The 18,584-nt window shown below is 39.4% G+C and overlaps 1 protein-coding gene across 2 annotated transcripts in view; it reads right to left on the minus strand.

The window, feature by feature from the left end:
* Positions 1-18,584, minus strand: part of GRM1 (glutamate metabotropic receptor 1) — a 398,541-nt gene that overhangs the window by 45,739 nt on the left and 334,218 nt on the right. For both annotated transcript variants that reach the window (XM_036872141.1, XM_036872142.1), the window contains exons 7-8: positions 14,315-14,483; positions 3,105-3,231 (exon numbers count right to left, since the gene is read on the minus strand). In XM_036872141.1, coding sequence (XP_036728036.1) covers positions 3,105-3,231; positions 14,315-14,483 — 296 coding nt within the window. The remainder of the gene's footprint in view (positions 1-3,104; positions 3,232-14,314; positions 14,484-18,584) is intronic.

Consider the following 18,584-nt stretch of genomic DNA (forward strand, 5'->3'; position numbering starts at 1 on the left):
CTAGGGGCAGGACAGGAATAAAGACGCAGACGTAGAGAATGGACTTGAGGACACGGGGAGGGGGAAGGGTAAGCTGAGACAAAGAAAGTGTCATGGACATATATACACTACCAAATGTAAAATAGCTGGTGAGAAGCAGCTGCATAGTACAGGGAGATCAGCTTGGTGTTTTGTGACCACCTAGAGGGGTGGGATAGGGAGGATCGGAAGGAGATGCAAGAGGGAGGGGATATGGGGATATATGTATACGTATAGTTGATTCACTTTGTTATACAGTAGCAACAAACACAACAGTGTAAAGCAATTATACTCCAATAAAGACGTTAAAAAAAAAAGTATAAATGAGTACGAGATGCATATTCTGAAAGACCTTAAGTATAAGAGTTACAACATAATTTGGATACATGATCCGAAAGTAGCCACTTGCCTGTTGTTATCAGATAAAGGTAGTCTGAGCTGTTGCTTTGCTCAACTCATTTGAATGTTAAAGTGATTTTTACACATATGATGGATGATAGTAGATTAAATTCTCTAGAAAGATAACTGCATTAAAATTCACCTATTTATAATCAAGGAGGATATTTTTTAATATTTTACTAAGTCAAAGAGGCTTAATCAATGATGGTGATCATTTGGCAGTGGGCAGACTATATATCCACAGTGGAACATCTCTAGGGAATAAAACATATGACTTTGAGTTCCATTATTATAACATATTAGATCTTTAAAATTTTTTTTGTATTTTAATGTTTTAAAGTTGGATAGAAGTTCTTTATCATGTATGAGATAAGCCCCCATTTAAAGGGAAGATGAAGCAGTAGGAAAAGTTGGGGGAAGCCCCAAAAGTGTAGACAAGAGGAAAACTCTTGTACCTCAAAGCCAGGACTTCTGACGTTTAAGATTAACCTTAGAAAGGTGATGGTTTTGTCTTTGAGCCTCTTCCTGATCAGTTGTGGTCTCAGTCAGATAGCTGAGGGCTGACTCTGAAGTCAAGCCCAGTTCTCAAGCACAATGGTGATCTAAGGGGACGGCTTTCTCAAGATGAAAAGGACCGGCAGGAAGCACACACTACAAAGGAGGGTAAAGTTGTGAAGAGAGACACAGTACGAGTGGGAAAGGAGGCCTGTGTCCAGAATGAGGTTGGAAAACCTTTTCCAAGTCAGTCCATTGCACGCAACCATGAGATAAATGCATAGTGAAAGGGCATTCGACCCAGGGACAAAAACCCCTAGATTCTAGTGGTGGCTTCTCCTGTTGATGATCTGTATTGATGTAGATGAACTTGGGTGAGTTCCTTCTTCTTTCTAATTCTCTCCATAGAACAAATATTTATCAGGCAGCAATTATGTTCAAGGCACCAGGCTATGAGCCAGAGAGTAATGTTTCTCAAGGGATGGAACAGGGACTAAGTGCTTCAGAATCTGCTGGGTCTTGTCTCAGAAATAGTGAATGGGAATCTCTGTAGATGGGTAATTCCCAGGTAATTTTTAGGCACATTGAAGTTGAAAACCAGTTTTCAGCTAGAGAATAAAGAAACAGGTGAGGTATAGTTTGTACCTTCAAAAATATGCTGATCTAATTTCTTTTCATTTAAAAATGGCCTTTGTACCAGGTGACTTCTTAAAGCTTTCTGATACTCAGTCTATTTTCTAACAGGGTTAACATTTTACAAGGTCTCTCACTCACAAAGTATAGTTTTAATTATGTGACCTGATTCTACTCAGCCAGCCATTTTTGATGCCCGTTGAATAAGCCACACAATTTCTTAGTTTCATATTCTTATTTGGGAACAAGTCAAAAAGTAAACAACAATCATGAATGTTACCCTAATGATTTTCAGCAGCACACAGGGAAGCATAGGATCAGCAGTCAATGAGCTACGACCTACTTCTAACTAGTTGCATGACCTTGGGCACAAGTACACCTCTCTAGCCCTCAGCTTTGTCGTTCGAAAATGAGGGATTGCATTACTCAGATGACAAGGTCTCTATGAACTCAAAGACAAAGTTTCTATGGCTTTATCACTTTTCAAATTTGTGAAAAGTAACTGTGAAACACCTCTCATCTGTGAACTCATACCAGGGTCTTTGGAAATCAAAACTCATATACCTGAACATTGCTCTTGGGAAGCTTATAAACTCATGTAATCCATCCACAGGAGTCCCATTGATTTTATGAGTAAATCATCTCTTGCATTCATTTATTCCTCTCCATTGCTGTAGCAGCTGCCCTAGTTCACACCCTTTGAAATTACTCACTTGGACCAACATAATAGCTTCCTAACTTCTCTCTATTTTTAGTCTAGGCTCACTACTCTCCTCCATACTACCGCCAGGGTCATCTTTCTGAGACAGAGATATCATGATGTTATTCACTGCTTTAAATTCTTCAGTGGCTCTTCTGTGCTTAAAGCCAAAATCCAAACATTTATAAAAAGGTCCTACAGAAGCTCCTTACCATTTGCTGCCAGTGTACTCATCCAGTCTCATTTCTGACCACGTATCTACTAGGCCTTGCATTTACCAAACAACCCCATATACTTGTTCCATGGTTTTCTCCAAATGTATTACATGCTTTCATGTTTCCCATGTTCTACTTTCTGTCTGGAATTTCTTTCATCTCCTTGTCTGCCTAACAAACTTTACAGTAGTTTATAAATATCTCTATTGTAGTAATAACTATTTTATTTTATACTTTTACATGTTTCTTCCCTGATATATTTTAAGTAAATAAAGCTGGGGCTGTGTTTCACTTATTTTTGAACCTTTACATCCTGCAATAGTGCCTCATATACAGATGTTCAAGAAATATTTGCAAATATAAATTCAGGTGACTAGAAATATCTTCAGATAAAATTTTTAAAAAGAAAAACAGGAACAACTGGTATACAAGAATAACCTTTGAATACACTTTTACATTTAAATGAACTTTTAATATAGATTATGGAAAAAGTATAAGAGGTTTATGTGTACACTTTGACATGAGCAGTAACAATGTAAATAAACATTGAAAAAGACATGAGCTAATCACTATCATTTTAAACAATAGGCACATCGGAAAGGTCAACAGTCAGGGGCAGGGCTTACAAGTGAGGCAGCGCTTACCTGTTAGATCTGCATTGGGCCACCAGCCCAAGTCACAAGCTTTGCAGGTGAATTCGTCTTGCACATATTCATTCTCTTTGCAGGCAGTGCAAATCCAGCAGCAACTGACTTCTCCTTTCCGTATGACCTATAACATAGCAATATTTCATATGCCTTACAGATCGTTTCTCCAGAAAGACTTTTTTTTTTTTTTTTCAGGTGAGGACTTGCTTTCAAACTATGATTTTTTTAGAAAAGTAACTTTTCAAAAAATTGTATATGTCGAGGAACTTTAAATACATGGATTGGGATATACCTTATTGTACCAGAGTTCAGATGTGAATTTCAGTTCATTCCATGTTGGATTTGGAAGCTTTTCAATAATAATTTCTTTTATAAAAGGAATTAAACAGCTGAATCGTATCATTATGTATATTAATATGTATTAATAATTCATAGAAAAGTAAAAATACATTTTTCTTTTTATATTGTTACAAGTTCCCTGATATTTACTTTCATAATGTTTAATATGCTGTTAATCCCATCCATTAAAAAATTATTTCTAATATACTTTGGTTTTCATTGTATAAATTCTATTTTATGTTCTTATATTTCCATGTGTCTTCTCGTGATATGCATGTTTTCTTTTAAATCCTTTTGTATGTATTTACAGTAGGTATTTTAATTTGACTTCTAATTCCATCATCAATATAATATCTGGGACTGTTTCTATTGCTTGCTTTTTCTTCAGGTAATGTGTCACATTTTCTCGTTTTGTCACATGTCTAAAAATTTTTAACCAGATGCTGGACATAAGGTGCAGAGTGCTGGATTTTTTTCTTGAAGTAGTATTGGCCTTTGTTCCGGCAGGCAGCTAAGTCACCTGTGGCTCAGTTTGAGTCTTGTTTTTCATTTTTTAGGGCAAGTCTAGAATAGTCTCTACTCTAGGAATAGTTTAGCCTCATTATAAACTATGACCCTGCTGGGATCTCTACTTAACTCTTTGTGTACTCAGCAAAGCGTCTCCACTAGGGCTTGTAGAAACTGGGACAATTCTTGGCCTTGTGTGACCTCTGGGAATCCAGCTCCCCACTAATTGTTCTTTACCTGGACATTCTGAATTCTACCCTGCTCATACAGATTCAGTCAAATACTCATGAAAACTCATATGCCAACTTCTGGGACTCTTTTTCTGCATAGATCCATCCTCTTCCTTCCTCTGCACTACAAATTCTGGCTGCCTTGGCCTTCTTAAACTCTGATTTCTGTCTTCTTAAATTATCAAGATAGCCAAGCTCTGTTTGTGTTCTTTCTCACTAAACAACAACTAGGAAATTGCCTCCAGACAGAAAGCCAGAGTGATTTTAGGGTTCACCTTGTTTGTTTCCTTTCAATTCCTTGAATTCAAGGTCATGCACTGTTTTCCAATGTCTGAACATAGTTACTTCATATATTGTGTCAAGTTTTCTTGTTGTTTACAGCAGAAGACAAAGTCTGTACTCTGTTACTCCCTCATGGCTAGAAACAGAGGTCCCTCCCCAACACATTAGACATAATCAAATGTTCTCATATGTAGAGTCAGAAATTAAACTGTAAATATTGCCATACCTTAAAATCATACAAACTCTATCCTTTGTGAAAATAAAATTATCTTCTTGCAAATCAGGTCGAAATTTATACCACTATTTTAGAATTACATGAAAAATATCAAATGACATTATATTTTCAGAAACTGTAAAAGGTTTCCTTTTTCTTCTTTTACTTTCAAATAACTTTAGAAAGTAGACTCAGATTAAGTCTTTTTGAAAATTTCACACCTATCCTCAGAATAAGCATGAGAAATCTATATTCCAAATTATAAATTTTTCTAAGTGCCATGAGAAAAATTGAATAAATGAGTACTGCTTTTTACATTAATGAGTATAAGAAGTACAAAATAGTGTATATCTCTTCAGTCCGCTTTATCTTTTGCCTAACTATAAAATGAATACTATGAATGAGACAATTTCAAAAGATAATAATGCTACACAATTTATTTATGCAGAATGACTGGTGAAAGGTAGATCCTATGAGTAACTGGCACATGGAAAGTATTTAAGATTAGGCTTTGAATGACTGAATAAACGAATGAATAAGTGATTGGCTTATACCTCTAATAAATAATGAAAAAGGAACTGCTCAAATGGAGTTTTTTTTTATTACTTCTTATTCAGCCACCAAGTATGTGCACTTTTGCCATACAATGTCTAAAATATGGCATTTGTCTTTTCTATCTCTCAGCCACCCCTCTAGACTCAGAAAGATGAATTCTGGTCCCTGTCTCCTAATCATATAATGTGCCTCTAATTACTTCTCACTCCCGAGTTACATGCACACAGCTGTCAAGATCATCTCGAGGGCCTGTGGGCTCCTCAAGAGAAGGGAATCATGCCATACTTTCATTGTTTTCAGATCATAGTCATCAATAAATGTACCAAGAACACACAGTAGCCAGCCAATGAATGAGTGTTGAGTTGAATCTTTTTTAAAAATGTAATTCGGGGGCTTCCCTGGTGGCGCAGTGGTTGAGTCTGCCTGCCAATGCAGGGGACACGGGTTCGAGCCCTGGTCTGGGAAGATCCCACATGCCGCAGAGCAGCTGGGCCCGTGAGCCACAGCTACTGAGCCTGCGCGTCTGGAGCCTGTGCTCTGCAACAAGAGAGGCCGCAATAGTGAGAGGCCCGCGCACCGCGATGAAGAGTGGCCCCCGCTTGCCACAACTGGACAAAGCCCTCGCACAGAAACGAAGACCCAACACAGCCAAAAATAAATAAATAAATAAATAAATAAATAAATAAATAAATAAATAAATAAATAAATAAATAAATATTTAAAAAAAAAATGTAATTCGGTCACTCAAGGAATGTCAGTGTCTCCCTTTTCTAATACCTTTGAAATGTAAGCTCTTTGGTCAGTCATTCACTTAGTCTCTGGTCCTTGTTTCTGCACCTAAGTTTGACTGTTAATAATCTCTTACATAAGTCCTTGTTTCTGCACCTAAGTTTGACTGTTAATAATCTCTTACATAAGTCCTTGTTTCTGCACCTAAGTTTGACTGTTAATAATCTCTTACATAAGTCCGCCAAACAAGGAAGAGCAGCCTCTGTGCCATCCCCTGCTTACATCCTCATTAATGTTTGTTTTGGAGGGAGGTTTCAAGTAGGGCAGATACATCATCTAATTTGCTTTCCATCTGACTTGCTTTCTACAAGGATTATTATGGCTGCTGTTTAGAGAATAGATTTTAAGAAGGACAAAAGAGAGAGAGTGTGTGTGTTGTTTAATCCATGGCTTTAACATGCAACAATAAAGAAATAAATATATTTTAATAAAAGAAAGGATATTCCTTTCCATTTAGAATATCATCTTTCCTCCATCAGCCCATCTATGTCACTACTTTCGAGTCCTGACACATGCTCCAGGAAGTATTTCTGGTGCAGTGAGCCTTTTGAAACATTACCTTATTTGGAATTCTCTATAATTAAAATATACTTGGTATTTTATTACCACAAGTTAGTTAGCTTTTGTCCTCTAATTGTTTCACATGTATATGGTAGATATGTTTCATTCAGATACTTTTTAAAAAATTCTTAAATTATTGTCTCTATGTTTTAATCTCCCCCATATCACACAGGTATTGATATTTTAAATTATTTTTATATTTTTATACTAACTGATAATTCTTTTGCATGTAGTATACACTCAATAACTGAATGTATTGTCTCATTTTTGTTACCGTAAAACACTTTTTATGACAGCTCTGAGTCATGATAAGAGATTTGATATTTCTCTGAAATTGCCCTTGAAACACCAAGACTTCCCAAGACACAGGAACTGTTTTGATTCCTTTTACATCCTGTGTACGTGGTGCTCTGTTTATTGTTAGTAAGACTAGATGACCTGCTGCTTCACACAAGGTTATGATTCAATTCCATATACACTGTAGGAGTCTTAAAGTATTTATGCCATAGGAAATCAAGCGTTAACTTTATGACTGCGTTTCTGAAGTAACTTGAAATGGATTTTTTAAATTTAGGCTTTATTTAGAAAAAGGATAAAAGAAAGAAAACAGCATCGAAAGAATATAATGAAGGAAAAGCAATGATAAATCAAAGGAAACAGAGAAATTTGCTTCAGAAGGGAAATGCCTGGAAGACTAAACAGAATAAAGACACTGGTCCTACCTAATTAGGACTGTAGGAAAATCAGCTGAGGGAGAGAAGGGCTAGTCCTACCCTCCTGTGTCCCCATGACACCCAGTATGAGAGCTTGGGCAACAATGGACTGTAATTGCTGATACAATTTTTTCCAGCTACACTATGAGTTCCTCAAAGGAAGGGGCCATGTTTAAGTTTCTTTTGCATTCACAGTGCTAGCATAGTTATTGGTACATATTAATTTTCAATAATTACTCAATAATGTATGTGAAAGAAAAGAGGGAAATAATATGGAATATTACATAAACAAAAGAAATGAAAATGAAGAATTCAAAGAGAATAAAAAATAGGAGGAAACTGAAGAGAGCCTTGAAAGAATTATAGAAAAATATCTGTTTAGGAAAATCCCTACGTAGTAATTTATTACAGGGGAAATGTAACAAAAATCATATAGGAATAGAAAATGATCACAAAAATGGACATACATTGAATGAGACCATGTGCAAGGCCCTCTGTACAGAATTACACTAAACCTCACAACCACTCCATGGAGTGAAGTTAATTATTTACATTTTGCAGATGAAGAAACAGCTGCAGAGGGGATCAGTAACTTGTGCAAACCTCAGGCACATTATCACCAGGTAGTTTCAAGAACTAAGCTCTTCCTTGTGTAAAAACAGCTGTCAGAATGATGACATGTTATGCTGAGAACCAAAATTATATCTCAGAAGTTGGCAGATATATATTTACTTAACCAACATTTATTTAGTGGCCCAGTGTGCCAGACACGGTGCTATGCATGGGGACAAATAAATGAAAAGACCTGATGATCACTGAGGTTAAGAAGCTCAAAATCTGACATAATATAATACGTATACTGCTAGAAGGAGGAATGAAATGCTTATGCAGGGCATATGCCTTCAATCATTCATCCATTCATTCATTCACATTATGCATTCACAATCAGTGAATAAAACAGATCATATCCCCATCCTTGAGGAGCGCCATCCTAGAAAAGGGCTTTGAGAAAACTACAGCAAGAAAGAGGAATAGGGTTCAGGGCAGGGACCAAGGTGAGGCAAGCCTAGTGCCTAGGGACCAGAATTAAAGAGGCCCTTAAAACCCTCAGCGTTGTGCACATGCCCACCCTGCACTTGCAGGATCTTGATGGGGGGCCCCTTTAGGGTCTGTGCCCTAAGTTCTTCACTTGCCTCATCTTAGTCCCAGTCTTGACAGGGAGGCACCTGGAACTGGGGATTGCAATTTTGCATATGGTGGTCAGGTAAGCCTTCACAAAGATATGCCATTTGACTAAAGACTTGAGAGAGGGAAAGGGAGTAAGTCCTGAATATATCTGGTGGAAGAGAGTTCTAGGCAGTGGCATCAGCTAAAGAAAAGACCCAGAAGTAAGAGTCCAATGGGTACTCATGCTATTGCCTTCCTTCTCTACTTTTCTGTATGTGTGTTATACTTCAATAAATATTTACTTAAAAAGGAAAATGAGCCCTGCTTTGGTCACTGCCACCTGCAAGACACAACAGCTCTGCTGTGTTCCTTCTCTGCTCGGTGTCTTGTGATTCAGCAGCAGGTCCTATCGGCACCTGTCTCCAAAAGTGGCAGACAAGCTAGATCTGAGGCTAAGGTGATCACCAAAAAATTCAGTAACCAGGAGACCAGCTTAAACACTGGTCAAAGCATGAGAGGTGAGGGTGTAGGTATTACTCAGAGTGGCTGAGTAATTAATGATGTAAATTAATGATGATTCCATAGAATTTCTCATTATGACCAGTGCTTGCAAAGTTTTCTCTCATCCAGAGACACTATAATAATTTCATGCTTTCACATACATAATAAAATACAAAAAGGAACTCAGTATTTTGTCTTCAACTTTTTTCAAAATTTTAGCCAGTATGTTTTTAGTAGCTGGGGCAGATCACATCATCATTATGTAATCATAAGCTTCTCAGATAAGGAATTTTGATATTCCTGTGGACAATTTTTGTTGAGAACCTGCCATCCTGCAGTGGAATTTATAAAATATTACATAATGAAGGAACTATGTCATTGTTTCATTGGTTGCCAAAATGGTTGCATTAATTATGAACAAGTTAAATGGGTAGTTTGTTTTGATTCACAAAAAGGGGAAGTTGAGGTGAACAGGACAGCTGTGGTTGATCTTATTGCTAACTTTCTTAGCTGGTCTATTGGCCATGTGAGAGTTGCCCTTATTCTTAGAAGACAAAAGCTGCTGTATGAAGTTTCATGATATCTGCACCTCACGTTCAGATGGTTCAGGGAAAAAATAGTTAACCCAATTCTGAAATATATAGTTTGTAAAAATATGTGTATCTGGGCTTTTCTCCACATATATAGGGGGTATTTTACTATATGACAATATGGCATGTGTAATGAAGAACCATTTATGATATGGTCTCCATAATTCTATCTTGATCGGCCAGGTAAGAAGGGGGGAAGTAGTGATTTCTACTTTCCATGCCTAAACTCCCAGACTCAAACCATCATCTTGGAGTAAAGAATCCAAAAACGAACTAAATGGAAGAAAAAAATAAAAGAGAAGAGAGGGGAAAAGAAAGAGTAGGAGGAGAATGAAAGCAATCCCCAGGACCCTTTCCCTGGGATTCTCTGCCACTTTCTCCATCTCTGTCAGACTCTCCCGACCACCTTCACTAATATTTATTGCCTGCTTAGTTCTAGATTCTGTTCCCTCAGCAATTTTAAAGTGGATCTCTATTTATAGTTTTGTTGTAAACTATTGAGAAAATCAGCTTTATCAATTGAAACTTGCATTTGTAGGAAATATGCCAGTTCATATAATGAAAGATGGTTGAACAACATGTGGCTGTGGGTCGATAAGAGCTTTGGATTGGCTCCAAGCTCAGCTCAGCATTTGCTAGCTGAGAAAGCCTGGGGCAAGTGACTCAAGCCCTCTGGGCCTCTGACTTCTCATCATAAAATGGGGTGATAATATCTGCTTTAAAAGGGTTGTTTTAAGGAATAATTGAAACGATGTCATCCATTCTTGTACTTGCACAAGAATATGCTTGATAAGTGTTAGTTCCCGATCTCTATTGCCTCCCTTCTCCTTTCTTTCACTTTCTCCCCCTTGCCTTCCCACCCCTTCTTACCTCTTTCCTGCCTTCCCCACACCAAGGAAAATAGCAGCAGGCTTGGTGTGGGAGACCAATACACGTGCCAGGCCCTTGCTGTTTGCTTGCAGATCCATTGTCCATATTTTACGTGCTGCCTCAAATTCTTTTTGCCTGACCTGTCTCTTAGGCCCTTGGGCCCTGGCTCTTGAGGGTTCTGGATGCTTCTGCAACTCCTACCTCAGAGCCTACCACTACTGTGTCATCTTCTGGCATCTCCAGGTGACTCTCTCTCCCCCGGAGGAGGCACTGGGTTCCAGAACTGCCTCCTTGGCAATTCAGCACAGCAGGAGCCCAGACCAGACTGTGTAAGACCCACAGAGACTTCTCCCCCTGCTGCTTCCAAATTCAAAGAAGGTCCACATAGCAGGACATGGACACTGGCTTTCCCAGTAGCTGCCTAAAGGGGTCAGATGACGTCACTTCCTGTGAGCAAACGCTGACCACAGGAAGCAGAAAATAGAATGGCAGGAGTGCATACATTTTTCTCCCTTCCTTGCTCCCACAGACAGTCCGAGCAGCCTGTCCAGAGACCTCCGTGAGGCTGAGCTGTGCTCAGTGAGGCAGCGCCCTGCTCAGTGATGCTTCACCTTAGTGGTAGAGGTATTCCTCCATGCTTGCATGCCTCCCTTCCCTTTTCCTCTCACTCTTGCTTCCCTGGGATTGTATCTCCCAGTAATGCATTAGCACTTAACCTTGCTTAGCTTTCAGGGTTCAAGGGAACCTGAGCTAAGTATCTGCGCACTACATTGCTCAGGCTCTCTTTCCAGCATCTTCTCCATACGGTTGGCAGGATGGAAGGACCTAATGGGAGACTGAAGAGCCGGAGAGAGGAGAAGCCTCGTACCAAGGTATCCTCCCCTCCCACCTCAGGAGGGGTCTCAGGTAGTATCTGTGACCTTCCCTGTGTCTCTCTAGCCCAGAGGTGGGAATGATTCCTACTGTTGCTCATCTCTGAGTTGCCTCATTGCCCCCTTTTACTTTTATAACCAGTTTTTTACCTTAAATTTCCTCTGTTGAACCACTTGGCATGGGTTCTTTCTTTCCTGACTGAAACCTGACTAATATAAGACACAACAATAAAAGTTTGATTTTATTTACTACTGTTTGTGGTATGACTGAAATCAATTTCTCCTCCATAAAATATTATACTTATAAGATATTATATTTATATTTCTAAAATCAATAACATAAGAAAACTGGACTTTTAACTACTTCAAAGGAAATTACCATAAGAAAGTTTTATGGGTTATCACAAAAGAAGTCAAATGGTTATTTCGACATTTTAAGTGGCATTTGATATTTAAAATGAATAATCCTTTCCTAAAGGTTATGTTTCTCAGTTAATACAAGTGCAGGTCCTACAATCACCTTTTAAGTTGCTTCCCTCCAGCCTCTGTAGTGGCTACTGAGAGACCTGGCTCTGCATCCTGAACCTGGTAGGTGGCAAATTGACGATGTAAGAATATAAATGCTATTATTTGGTAAATGGGATTCAGATTTCATTTGTTTCCATACCTCCCATGGTACTTATGGGAAACAAACAAACATCCCCCCTCACCTCCACTCCAGGTGCTATTGAGAACGGGCATACTTTTATCCTGCAGGGTACACAATATTATGAAAATTGGACCCCAAGAGATTTGCATTTATAGCAAGTGCTCTGTAATGGCTCAGCAAAGATTTCTGGGATCTCCTTCGATAACACTGCATGGGTGTAATGCAAATGTGATGCCAGAAATACTTCAGCATCTAGCTTACAGATGCACGCAGACAGCCTTTCCTCTGAACTTGGGGGGTGGGGGGAAAGTCTATCTTCTGGAGTATACACATGGGACTACACATGGCATGTGAGCTCCCATTCATGGCCTGCCAGCAGTCAGAGTAACAGCAGGGAATTCTGAAAGGGAGCTGGAGTGCAGAGTATCTTTAGAATGATTTGTTTTCTCTTGCCAGGGTTGTATTTGTTTGTTTGTTTGTTTGTTTTTCTTATACTCTGAATAACCAAACTGTGTAGTTTCATAAACTTTTTCACAGCAGTTGTCTGCACTAAATATTCAATGCTGCCACCCATGCCGGGGAGGAGGTCTGAGATGAACATGTGACACCCTTTGGGTCACAGAAGAGCATAAAGCCCAGGGCTTCTGGGCTGTCCCAATGATATGACTTCGGGTCTCCCTGGTTTTCCCTACCATCCAGAGAAGATAACCAACCCAGAATCCAGTGGTCTGGCATCCTGTGGTAAGAGTCAAGGAGAAGTTTTAGGCCTCTCAATTTCAGAGGATATATTCCTAATACCACCAGACAGCCCCACGTGAAAAATTCCATCTGGATAAGAATCAGAAGTGGATTCTTGGGGAGAAGTAGCACTGACGTACGGCCCGTACACAGTGGTTTGGCTGGAGTCATTCTCACACTACTGAAATGCTTCTGTACTGGGCGGAAACTAATGGTGTCTCTCCAAGCCCCCTGACTGCCCCATCCTACCCTAGCCATGTAAGATTCCTCACCTAAATCTTCCCATGATCCAACAACTCAAGGATTAACCGCGGGCATGGCAGGAGGCCTCCAGCACCCTGTCATAGCACTAAGATGGAGTTCATTCTGATTGGTGGGTTACCATGACAATTATTAAATATGTTTAATATCGCATCTGCAGAAGAGGCAGTGACATTTGCAAGTAGGGAGAGTCGCCTCAGGAGTGGTTTTCATGCTCAAAGTGCCTGATTCGACTCAGAGTTTGAGTCCACACGGACAGCTCTTCTCAGCTGCTGAGAGATGTTGCAGGTTCCAGATCCTCCACGTTCTTTGATCAGCAGTGATAAAGCTTTTCCAGCTGCTGTACCAGCACTACTAGACTCTTGCCCTAAAGGCCCCTAAGTATACTTCTCAGGGCCTTTCCCTTGCACGGCTGGTTCTACGGCTCCTGCGAACAGCAGAGCGGCGTGGCCACGTGGCAAGACAGCAGGGGCCTCACACAGTACACATTCCAGCCCCAGCTGTGCTTTGTGACATTCACTTGACAGCCTGTCTGCTCCCAGAGATGAATCACAGAAAATTAGAGATGGGAAAGACCTATTAGGTCATTTAATCCACACTCTTGCCAGTTCACAATCACTCCCCTATGCTCCGTTTCCTAGTGCATCAGCCAGTCTGGTTTTTAAATAGCATGGGATTCAGTCAGTGCTCTTTCCATGTCTTCTTCACCAAGAATTCTCTCTACTCCATTCAGCCAAATGCCCAGTATATGATGTTTATTTACTCTAGTTTTAAGTATACCATAATATCATGATCACTCACTTGCCCCAACCTGGAAAAAAAAAACAAACTTCTGGGAATAATTCGAAGTGAAGACTCTCTCTTGGCTGGAAAATAGCAGTTTCAGGAAAATTCAAAGAACTTGGTAGAGAAAAGAGAAGTGGTAAGCAATGTTTTTGTGTTACGTCATTTCAGCTTCTTTTACTTTAGTTATACATTTATTTGGCATCGTTCAGCTTCTGCTTTCTTTAACAATAGCTAGAACTATGAGTAAGCAGTATCATTGGCTTTGGTTTCCGCGTTTACTTCTGTCTTAATTTTTAATTTGATTATTCATCCCCTTGCTTTCTATATTGTATTTAAGACTGCAGCTCATCATTACGATTCAAATAAAGACTATTCTAAATATCCCAGTGGTTTGCCTATTCCATTTCCCAATCTTTCTTTGTCTTCCTCATTTTTGCTAAACACAAGAACAGAAACAGTACACCTGGCGCACCCTTTCTGGACAGTCTGGTCAAAGAAAAATGTCTGTGTTTTTCTTTGCTTATGCCCAGGCAGGAGGTCTCCTCATGGACACCATGCAAGAATGCATTTGTGGCTGGCTTACCTTAATTTGACCCTTTAAGCAAGGCTCACTGCACACAGACCGTACCATTCCACTCTTGTTCATTTGGATTTTGTAATCATCAATGTTCAGCACCCCTTCATGCCAAGTTCCAACATGTACATAGTCATAGCGATCAGCTTCAGTGTACTGCAGATTCATGATATCATACCTACAAAGAAAACAACATGTGTGTCTTGGAGAATATGGACATGATGTAGAAACCAAAGGAATTTGGTAAATAGGTAATACTAGAGAGAAGAAAGAGAAAAGTTAGAATCATCCCATGTCCTAATGCCAGCTACGGTCAATATTTTAGTTTATTTAGTTTAGTTATGTATCCTCTGATTTTCCAAAATGTGTATTCCATCCCTCAGTCTCTGTTTGTGTATCATCCATATTCATTAAAGAATATATTATTCTTGTACTTTTCTCTCTGCTTATTCTCAAAAAAATTCTATATGTGCTGAGTCGATCACCATATCCTTCAAATAATTATTCACTAGATTATTCTTTGATCAAGTAACAATTCTTCAGAACACTAATTTTTAGCTTAAGTACTTTTATTCCAAATTCCTTTTTCACATTCAGTTGCCATTTTAATTACACTGGATTAAAAGAGGTGAGTTTTACCAAGTCTGGAACTTATTTTAGGTGCTAATAGAGCACAAAATCTGAGAAATGCACCTTTAATTAGCAAGGATGTTTGGGATTTAACATCTTGAGCATTGACATTTAAACTGGTCTCTTCCTTGATCAGGACAAACATTTCTGAATACAAGTAATTGGTGTCAGTTATTTCAGTTATTTCAAATGCTGCAATGCTGCACAATGGTAAAATCTACATTTAGAAATTTCACTGTAGCCAGAGTGTGTTCTGGGGACCAGATACATCATTTCCCAGTGTGGGCAGTGGACAGCATTTTCCAATTTGGTGGAAAAAACACAGCATTTGACATTAGAATGTATAAGCTGGAATCTCTTTCCTAATATTTTAATAGTAGATTATACTACTTAGGAATGTCACTAAACTCTGTAAGGCTCATGGGGTTCTTGTGGGAATTTACTAACATAAGGCTGTTCGCAATTGGGAGAAATACATATGTAAGGCATTATCACTATATCATTCACATTAGTAGCACTATTAATGCGCTAAAATACTCTGGTTATTTCCATACTATAAGAAAATGAGAACATCTTTGTGTTGTCATAGTTATTTCTCTCTCGGTTATTGACAATTCTCTGGTATTCTTCAATCTTCTTTCCATGTTGCTATTTACTCCAAGGAAACTATAACTCAAGTGGCAGTTGCCCAGAAATGGATGCCTGACTCTCCCTCAGTGGCTCTGCAAAGTGGGGTTCTTTCCTGCAGTACCTGTGTATTCTTCACTCTCCTGCACTAGAATATGAGGCAATATCTCTTACTCTTTGTGTGTGACCCAAAGAAATAGATGGCAATTAACTAACACATATTCCTCTTCCTCAGCTCTCTTCCTCCTCTCCATAATATCCCTACCTAACCCATCCTGGAATTCTTTCCCTCTAACCCTGATACACACTCAGAATCCTCCTCAGCCCAGCACTGCAGGAAGCTACTACCAGTCAACCTTAGCTGGCATCTGAAACCTATTGGCTATATCTGGCCTAGTTCTTTATCTAGACAACTAAAATCTTTTAATAGCTTTGCTGCCTGTTCTTAATGTGCAAATGCATCCTGTCACCCACAGGATGGCTAGTGGCTTCTCCACAATCAGATCCTGGCAATTTCTATAAATAGCAGCTCCCTAAAGGGAAAGGGGACTCTCGGGGCATAAAGGAAGTCTTTCCCCTACTTTTCCAGGTGAACAAAACTTACGCGGAGTGAGAAGAGAGAATGGTGCAACTGGAGTGTGTTATTCACCTCTCTGCTTTCTGATTTTTGGTTAATAGAGGGTTCTCATTCCTCTGGTTGCTGAGACAAACCAGAATGTTCTCAGAGTAGCTCTCTGAGTGATATCCATGTGGGTATTAACTGTGGGTTGAAGGCTCGCATTCATCTTGCTGATCAAGGACACTAATCTACACCTCCAATATTTTTCCATTTTAAACTCCTTATGGTTACAGAGCCTGCTGTGAGTGTTTGGTATGAGTAATTCCCTTTTTCATTTCCTTTAATCTCTATGTTTTACTCCATATTACATTGTTAAATCTCCTTACATACTTTCAATGCAGGCTTAGGTGTAACGCTAGCTTTAGAATATCTTTTTCCTATAAATCAGTTTCCTAAGACTTTTATTTCAACTTCCTTATTTCAATAGGAGAAATCAGTTCACGCTTAATTAGCATTTAGGAACTGAAAAATTCACAATATTTTGGTATGAAAACATACTTTTAAAAAGTCCCAAAAGCTGGAGAAAAAAAAATGCTTGATGATACCAAGGGAAAAATACTGACTTACTGAAAAGAGGCCTTCCCCAGTGCTGTGTATGTTAATGAACACTGCTCTTTTCTCTTGACCCCAGAGTCCCTTCTCGCACGTTGGCGGTTATTTGGAATATCCTCATGCTGTAAATTACAACTTTACAGCATCCTTTCAATGCATTCAATTTTTGTTGCATGATGATTAACTAAAATAATTACAAGAGGGACCAAAAGCATGAATGATGGTGTGACAGGAGATAGAAACGGAGGGAAGTGGTTGAAATAGAAATTGAATACAGATGAAGCTGACCAATTTCAAGCCTGTGGAAATGATCCTTGAAAAGGGTCCCAGGGGAAAACTCTTGATTTAAATATGCAATTAAAGATGAAGGAGAGGGGCTTCCCTGGTGGCGCAGTGGTTGAGAATCTGCCTGCCAATGCAGGCGACACGGGTTCGAGCCCTGGTCTGGGAAGATCCCACATGCCGCGGAGCGACTAGGCCCGTGAGCCACAATTGCTGAGCCTGCGCGTCTGGAGCCTGTGCTCCGCAACGAGAGAGGCCAATAGTGAAAGGCCCGCGCACCGCGATGAAGAGTGGCCCCCACTTGCCACAACTAGAGAAGGCCCTCGCACAGAAACGAAGACCCAACACAGCCATAAATAAATAAATAAAATAAAATTAAAAAAAAAAAAAAAAAAAAAAAAAAACACTTGCAATTAAAAAAAAAAAAAAAAAAGATGGAGAAAAAGGCTAAAATTGTGGGCCTATATTTTGGATAGTTTACAAATAGAGAGAGGAGGAGGAAACTCATGTCTACGCTGTGTGGGAAATGCATCTGGCCCTGTCCTAGGCACATTGTATATGTTATAGAATCATGAAGGAAGGTTTCCATTCCAAATCCAATCCTTGATAGAACCTGGTTTCCAGTAGAACCCAGGATTACAACCACGGGTTTAAAGGGGGGCGGGGGGGGGCAGTCAGTGCTCTGAATCACTTTTTCCTCTGGCACCATTTCTTAAGGTGCTCAGCTCCTGGAAGCTTTCCACACGCCCAGGCCCTGCATCATTCCATCCTTCCCACTCTCATTTTCATCTAAAGCTGCTCCCACCTCACTGGCAGCTTGGAAGCAATCTGATAAATTCATCGCTTTAATTGCTGAGTGTTACTTATATCATTTATCCTTCCTGGAGCTGTTGGATTTTGACAGGGAGAATCCACTTAGGCCCTGCAAGGCACTCTCTAAATGTAGAACTTTAAGTTTACATGAAAGGAAGAGATATGTGGAGAATTATTTAGGGTCAAATAGTCTCTTACAGTACATTTGAAATGACATTAAGAAGGTTGCCAGCAACTTTGCCTAATTTTAGGATTAGCTAAAAGGCAGCACGATGTGGCAAAAAGATTACAAGTGTCAGATTCGGACTGCACTGCCTCTACCAGCTACTCTCTGCGTGACTTTAGGTGAGTTTCTTAGTTTCTCTGACACTCAGTTTTATCATCTGTAAAAGAAGATAATGATATGCCTACAGCGATGAGGATTAAATGATTTGATGATCTGTTTTATCACAACATATGCTTTTCTAAAATCTCTCATTTTGCAAAATTATGTACTGAAAGATAACAGGGCTTAGGAGGAAAAAAAAAAAGATTGTGGGCACACTGTGCAGTAGCCAGACTGAGGGCCTTTTTTCTTTCCTGTTGCAGGTTTTAATTTTTATCCCACTATTCTGATCATCCCTTGCCCAAGAAAATTCCTATGAAAGAACACAACTACGGTTTACACTGATATCATTCTCTGCATACCAATTACATATGAGCTAACTGGTACTATAAAAGCAAGTGTTGCAGAAGAGACTGTATATAAAATGACTT

The sequence above is a fragment of the Balaenoptera musculus genome, chromosome 12, assembly GCF_009873245.2.
Source record: "Balaenoptera musculus isolate JJ_BM4_2016_0621 chromosome 12, mBalMus1.pri.v3, whole genome shotgun sequence".
Classification (NCBI taxonomy): domain Eukaryota; kingdom Metazoa; phylum Chordata; class Mammalia; order Artiodactyla; family Balaenopteridae; genus Balaenoptera; species Balaenoptera musculus.